Raw genomic sequence first — 7,607 nt, 5'->3', positions numbered from 1 at the left:
TATAAAAAGTATTTTTTTTTCTGTTAAAGATTTATGAAAAATAGACTTTTTAAAATAAAATATAATTTTTCTATAAACGTTTACCAATTTATACATTTATATAATTTAATTCACATAAATATACATATACAAATATTCTATATCTATATCTCAAATATTTAAGTATATATACACACATACATGAAAAATGAAAAATGTGAAAAATGTATGAAAATATAGACTTTAAAATAAAATTATATTTTCTATAAACTTTTACCACCAATTTATGTGTATTTATATAATTTATAAATTTTATTTATACATAAATATACATATAAAAATATTATATATATATATATATATATATATATAATAAATATAAATAATAAAGAGCATCTTTTTTTCTGTGAAAGATTTTCTATGAAAATATATTTTTTTCTATAAAAGTTGTACCATGAAAGCAGAAACAGTCTTATGAGGGTTTATACATTTACTTGAAACACAGTTTGCTACATTAAACCATGAGCTCATTTAATGTACCACTCATTTACATCAAAACATTAGATCTGAAGCAGGATAATACAGCGTCACAGGAGAGCGGCAGTGAACACGAGACTGTCTAAAACCAGTATAAAACTAAAGCTCAAAGTATTTACAGGAGAAAATCTCTTGTGCTATTAAAAACGTTCCCTTTTACACGGTTAAATGTTTACTGTATATGTGCAAATACTTCTGAAAGGCATCAGCGTACCTCAAAAAGAGAGTAATAAATTAAAACTGCAAATTAAAAGGGCGAGAAAACCATAATGAGGTTTTCCTGATCTGGAGTCAGTGTGAGGTTTCTAACAGCTGCAGTGGGAGGAGTTTTCACTGCAGGCTGAGCCTCTGCCTGAATGCTGCTGAGGACAGGCCACGCCCCCTGATTGCTGATTGGTCACTAGCCATTCAGTGGGACGTCCTACAGAAACACAAACAGATAAAACTATCAGAGATGTGTTGGGAGCCAAACGATCAAGCAAAACCATGCAGAGCATCGCAAGCCTGAAATAAAACATTAAAAAAAAAAATTATAATTTAGGCCACTGGGTTTAAACAACTGCAAGCAGCCAAAAAAAAAAAAAAACAAGGAAAGAAAGCAGTGAACATGCAGTGATTGTCATGCAAAGAAACAGACTGGCTTCTGAAAGCACACAAACACACGAGCCGTCATTAAACTAACCTTCCACCTGCAGACCCTTCAGCCCAAAAACATTCAGATAGTTAGACTGAAAGACAGGTGAAATAACCATAGTGGGCAGAGCATTAATATCATGAAGACAGGAGTGGAAAGAAAAAAGGAAACTGTTAAAAAATTAAAATATTTATGCAGGTAAACGTCCTTTAAAAAATACATTCAGGACAGCACATTTTAATATATATATATTTTAGAGGTACTTAATGTTGTAGGAATGTAAGAATAAAACCCCCATTTTAATTAAAATTAATTAATTTCACATCTTATTTATAGCTGCACTGTATTATATTTTTATGTAATGATAGACTCGATAATGCATTTAATTATTTTATCATATATTTAATTTAGTTTATTATATTAAATTAGATAACATGAAAATGTTAAATTAATTTGTATTTATTTACTTCAATAAAATGCAATAAAATGTGACCCATAAAAAGGAATGAAATTAACAATAGGACGACTTTACCATGTATTTAATTGTTTTGTCATATATTTAATTTAGTCTATTATATGACATTTTAAGGTGTATTTAATTTCACAAATAAATTTGGTTTTGGTCACAATTTATTGTCCTTTACAAAGACACATTGAGGAGAACACAACATTTAAATATATATTTAAATATATATAAAAAAAAAAAAAAAAAAAAAAAAAAAAAAAAAAATTATATATATATATATATATATATATATATATATATATATATATATATATAAATATAAAAAAAATGTAAAAACTGTAAAAAATGAAAAAATAAATAAATAAATAAATAAAATAATAATAATAAATAAATATGGTCCTGAAACAAATGTTTTTTTGTTTTTTTTTTCCAAATAAATTAATTCTGAAACCCAAAAAACAAAAACAAAAGTTTATCACAAAATTCACCAAACTCTCCTCAAATACTTCGGGTCCAAAAATGTTTGCAAGTATTTTATTCTTTAATGTCATTCAGTTGCATCACAATTTATTACAATTTATTATTTCATGTATTTAATAGTAAACTATATAACATTAAATAAATAATAAATCAATAAATTAAATTAAATAATAAGTTAAATTTTTTAATGATTTTTTTTTATTATTAAATACTAAACTATATTTATTATATAGTGTACATTAAATAATAAACTAATTCTGACATTCCCCCAAAAAAAGTTTATCACAGAATGAGGAAAAATGTATCAAACTCTGCTTGAATACTTTGGGTACAAAAAATGTGTTTGCAAGCATTTTTTTAAATGTCATGTCATGTCATGTCCTCCATGCAACCATCTATGTAAATATATGTTAAAATGTAATTTATTTCTGTGATCAAAGCTGAATTTTCAGATCCATCAGAAATCATTCTAATATGCTGATTTTCAATTATTATCAAAGCTAAAAACAGTTGTGCTGCTTCATATTTTTTGGAAACTGATGCATTTTTGAGAGCATGAATAGATTTTGGTTTGCTGTACTGGACTGAAAGCATGTGAATGAAGACAAAGTCAAACATACCTCCAGGTTTCCTCTGGCTCTCTTCAGCACACCATGAGTCAGAGACACTGCAGAAACACACGACACACAGATCAGTGTTGGATGACTCTATATAAGTGTGAGTGTAATGTTGTGCCGGTGTCTTACGCTGGTCGATGATGACGCGCTCCATGCCCTCTTTCAGCTGGTTGGTGGATCTGAGGCGTTTGACGGCTCCGCTCAGCATCCGCTCCTGCTGAGACAGACGAGTCTTCAGACGACTGATCTCACTCTTCAGCAGCTCCTCCTGACGGGACACGGACACAGGTTTAATAAACCACAGTACTGCTGGGAATGGCTTTACTAACAAAGGTTTACAGTTACTGAACTTCACATAATCACTGAATTATAAATTATTGTGAGGTTGGCTGAAATTTTTTTTTTTATCTACTTATTTAAATAAAATACAATAAAATGTGACCATAAATAAGATGTAAAATTAACGATAGGAACACTTCATGTATTTAACTATTTTGTCATGTATTTTATAAAATAAAAATTAAAAAGTAAATTTTATTTATTTATTTAAATAAAATATAATAAAATGTGAACATAAGATGTGAAATTATCAATAGGAGCACTTCAGAATGTAATTAATTATTTTGTCATATATTTAATTCAGTCTACTATATTAAATTAGGTGAATTTTATTTCACATAAATATATTTTAACTCTATTTTAATTGAATTTAAATTCAGATTTTGTTGTTTTTTATTACTAAAAATTCACAAAGTACTTATTTCATGTATTGTGTTTGTCTATTATGTTACAATATAGAAGGTGCATTTTATTTCACATAAATTAATTGTAAATTAAGTGTATTTATTTATTTACTTATTTAATATATAGACCATATACATATACTATATATATATATATATATACACACACACACATACTATATATATATATATATATATATATATATATATATATATATATATATATATACACACACACACACACACACACACACACACACATTTATATACAGATGGTCTATATTGCGTTACAAGATGCATTTTACTAATTAAATAATCAAATAAATAAATTAAATGATTTTCTTGGTTGCACAAAATCAACTTTATTCTGCTTTATATAAAACCAGCAGATGTCAACTGCATGCTCTCATTTAGACAAATGCGCTACCTGTTGAGTGTGTGTGGCGTCTCCTGAGGGTACTGAGACTCTCCAGAGCAGTTTGAGAAGTCTTGCGGCCTCCTCCAGAACCTGCTGCATGGTGTTTACACTGCTAGAGACGCTCTTCATCTGATCCATAGCCTGACACACACCACAGAAAACACAGGAAACACATTCAGTGCTGAAACTTGATCCTAACCCACTCGAGTGTGAGAGTGTGTGTGTGTGTACTTGTTTTTGCTACATTGTGGGGACCAAATGTCCCCACAAGGATAGTAAAACCTCAAATTTTTTGACATTGTGGGGACTGGCTTGAGGTCCCCATGGGTACAAAAGCTTATAAATCATACAGAATGAGTTTTTTTGAGAAACTAAAAATGCAGAAAGTTTTCTGTAAGGGTTAGGTTTAGGGGTAGGGTTAGGGTAAGGGGATAGAAAATACAGTGTGGACAGTATAAAAACCATTGCACCTATGGAGAGTCCCCACAAGGATAATAAACCAGACATGTGTGTGTGTGTGTGTGTGTGTGTGTGTGTGTGTGTGTTCTCACCCGGCCGCAGTCGTGTATCTGAGTGTCCAGATCTGCAGTGAGTCTCTTGGCTTCAGTGATCTGCTTGCGCAGGGCGTTATAGTCCTCGATCAGACCCAGAACGTGACGCCCGCGTCTGTCCGCCCACAGCCGGTGACCCGGGACCAGCCGGGACGGAGCGTGGGAACCAGAGTCCGCTGAACTACCACTGTCTAAACACAAATAGAAGTGGAAAACGACCATTTTATTTTTAGCACAAAACCAAAACTGATCATTTTGACCCATGCAATGCATTTTTAGCTAATGCTACAAAATGCTACTTAAGACTAGTTTTATGGTCCAGGGTCACATATGAAAGAAGTGCATAAAGAAAACTGAAGCCAATTTTTAGGACCATAAAGATTTTGTGATATTATTCGCATTTAAGCACCAGTTGCATCTTATCACTGTAATGCATTTCAACATTTTGAGTTTTATTCTGTATTTTTTTTAGTGATTATTTAATTAAATTCTGTACTGTAATATTATTTTTAGTTTATTAAAATAAATAATATAATAATGAATGATATATAATAACAATGACTGACAATAATAACAATGATGAATAGCATATAATAACATTATTACAACTATTACTATTACTACAATGCATAAACTGACCAATAAGATGTTTATAAGAAGTTTATAAACATACAAAAACCAGAAAAAGTCAAAGATCCATACCATGTGCAGATGCATCTGTGTGTAAGTGAAGAACATCTGATTTACCTGCTTCATCTAAGAAAAAGAGAAAGAAAAAATTAAAGAATGAAAAAAAAAATGAAATAAAGAAAATAAAAATAAAAATAAACATTTTCTTGAAATTGCCTCTACCAATTACTAGTATTTATTAAAGATTTTAATATTTTGCTACTAACACTTTGTCATTTGATTTAAACTTAGTAATATCACTGTAACCTCATCAGTTAAATTTATTAAAAGTGCCCTCAAATAATTAACCAGGGCTCTACGCTTACTTTTCTTTTTAGGAGCATGTCTGCTCCTAACTTAAACAATATAGAAGCACAGTCAAAATGTTAGGGGCACCTTCTAATCAATAATCTGATCAAAAGTTAGCCTTCCCATTTACGAGGTGATATTTGACTCCTTAAAGAGATTTACAGGTGATTTGTTTTTTGTTTTTTTTTTACCTTTGTAATGGCATTTTTCTAACTTTATTAAAAGTATGTCATCTTTTATTCCAAATGTTTTAAAAATATATTTTATAAGCTTTTTAAAATTTCTAAGTAAAACAACAGAACAACAAGAAGTAAAATAAGAAGTTACCAATCAAATGAAATCAGTATTAACAAAATGAATTTGTACTGCAGAGGTGGCAAAGAAGAACACAAAAGTGCTATCAAATTCATAAATTCATGTTAAGATTAATGTTTTAAATATAAAATTTTGAATAGAGAAATATTAAATGACTTAAATAATTGAAAAGGTACTTTAAAAATGGAACTAAAAATGCCAGTAGGTGGCAGCAAGTCACTGATTTAATTACTGAATCATTCATTCATTCGATTTGTTCAAACGGCTGATTCATTCAGGAATAAAGCAAGTGACTCTTTATGAATGGGAAATTGAATCATTGACTCACTAGATTCATTTAAAAATGCACATTCACTCATAAAAACGAAACACCGCTGTGTTTGAATGGAGATGTGCAGCGGCTCAATTGTGGCTTGTTTCAAACTATTTTTGGTGACGAAACAGAGCAAAATCAGGCGAAAGTGTTATAGTCAGACAATGTAAGTCACTTAATATGAACTTTCTGTATATTTAACGGTTGCATTAAATCAATATCTCATTTACAAACTCATCCAAAGCTGTCAAATCAATTAAAATCAATCTCAAAATCATTACAAGCTGTCACTCAGTTCATCGCAATCTCACAAAATTCCATTATAGCCAACAAAGCTCTCTACACTGCACAGTGAATCTCTTATTTAAACTCCCTCTACACTTTATGAATTCATGAGATATGTCTGTGATACATTGGTGCTCCTAAATATTTTTTCCATTGTCGCACACAGTAGTTTTCAGTCACAAATGCAACTTAAGTGGTCGCACTGTAGAGCCCTGTTAACGCATATCAAACAAAGACATTTGTTTGTGATGTGTGTGTACCTGTTTTAGGCAGCAGGTAATTGATATTGATGGTTGATCTTGGGTCGGTGCGACTCAGCAGCTGTTGTTCTAGTCTCTGTCTCAGTGTGGTGTTAATCTGGATGCTTCTCTCCATCTGAATACGCAGCTGTCTGATCTCAGCCAACAGCTCGCTCAGATCCACTGCTGAACCACTCTCAGATCCAGAGCCACGACCCTCACCTGAACACACACACAGATATCAGCATGTCAAACCTTGACAGCACATTCAGGCATCGTATGCGTGTATGTGTGTGTGAACGCACCTGTCTGAGTGTGTGTAGAGCTTTTCATGTGCTCATGCACCTGCAGCTCCACACGCACAGACTGCAAGAGCTGCTGGGTGTCACTCAACTGCTGCCTCTGATGACTGTTCTCACACTGCAACCTGAAACACAAACACATCAATGCATGCACAAAATAACCATGTTGTCAAACTAATTTGCAAATTTATCTGAATCAGACTGACTGGAGTTTGTTGGACAACCGACTCACCCACTGAATGATTACTGTGTAAGTACAGAATAAGTAGAACAATCATTTACACACAATAAATAACAGAGCATCATATCTATACATTTTCCCCAGAACTTTCTCGCAACCTGGTAGAAATTCTTCAACGCCCCAGTAGTTGGTCACGACCCGGTGGTTGGGGACCTCTGAACTAAATCACTGAATTGGTTAGAATGCTTACTGAATTAACTACTGGCTCACAGAATCAGAACAATTCTTGCATCAACAACTGAATGACTTACTGAATCAATAAGAACTAATACTTTATCAACTGATTCACTCATTGAATTGTCAGAATGATTAGTGCACTAACAACTGAATCACTTACTGAATCAGTCAGAATGCTTACAGTATTAACAACTGATTTACTTAAATGGTTACTCCACCCCAAAATGAAAATTTTGTCATTAATCATTTACCCCCCATGTTGTTCCAAAACCGTAAAAGCTTTGTTCGTCTTCGGAACACAATTTAAGATATTTTCTATGAAAACCAGGAGG

At 31.8% G+C, this 7,607-nt stretch overlaps 1 protein-coding gene across 5 annotated transcripts in view; it reads right to left on the bottom strand.

Moving 5' to 3' along the window:
* Positions 1–370: 370 nt before the first annotated feature.
* Positions 371–7,607, bottom strand: part of cdk5rap2 (CDK5 regulatory subunit associated protein 2) — a 42,684-nt gene continuing 35,447 nt past the window's right edge. For 4 of the 5 annotated variants that reach the window (XM_051092477.1, XM_051092478.1, XM_051092480.1 and 1 more), the window contains 9 exons: positions 6,861–6,982; positions 6,577–6,777; positions 5,128–5,181; positions 4,426–4,616; positions 3,884–4,015; positions 2,843–2,981; positions 2,717–2,763; positions 1,199–1,244; positions 371–937 (listed from right to left, as the gene is read on the bottom strand). In XM_051092477.1, coding sequence (XP_050948434.1) covers positions 822–937; positions 1,199–1,244; positions 2,717–2,763; positions 2,843–2,981; positions 3,884–4,015; positions 4,426–4,616; positions 5,128–5,181; positions 6,577–6,777; positions 6,861–6,982 — 1,048 coding nt within the window. In that variant the 3' untranslated portion in view covers positions 371–821. The remainder of the gene's footprint in view (positions 938–1,198; positions 1,245–2,716; positions 2,764–2,842; positions 2,982–3,883; positions 4,016–4,425; positions 4,617–5,127; positions 5,182–6,576; positions 6,778–6,860; positions 6,983–7,607) is intronic. The other variant, XM_051092482.1, reaches the window with a different exon arrangement.

The sequence above is a fragment of the Labeo rohita genome, chromosome 21 (assembly GCF_022985175.1).
Source record: "Labeo rohita strain BAU-BD-2019 chromosome 21, IGBB_LRoh.1.0, whole genome shotgun sequence".
Classification (NCBI taxonomy): domain Eukaryota; kingdom Metazoa; phylum Chordata; class Actinopteri; order Cypriniformes; family Cyprinidae; genus Labeo; species Labeo rohita.
The sequence above is the reverse complement of the archived record's forward strand: the minus strand, read 5'-3'. Positions and strand labels throughout refer to the sequence as shown.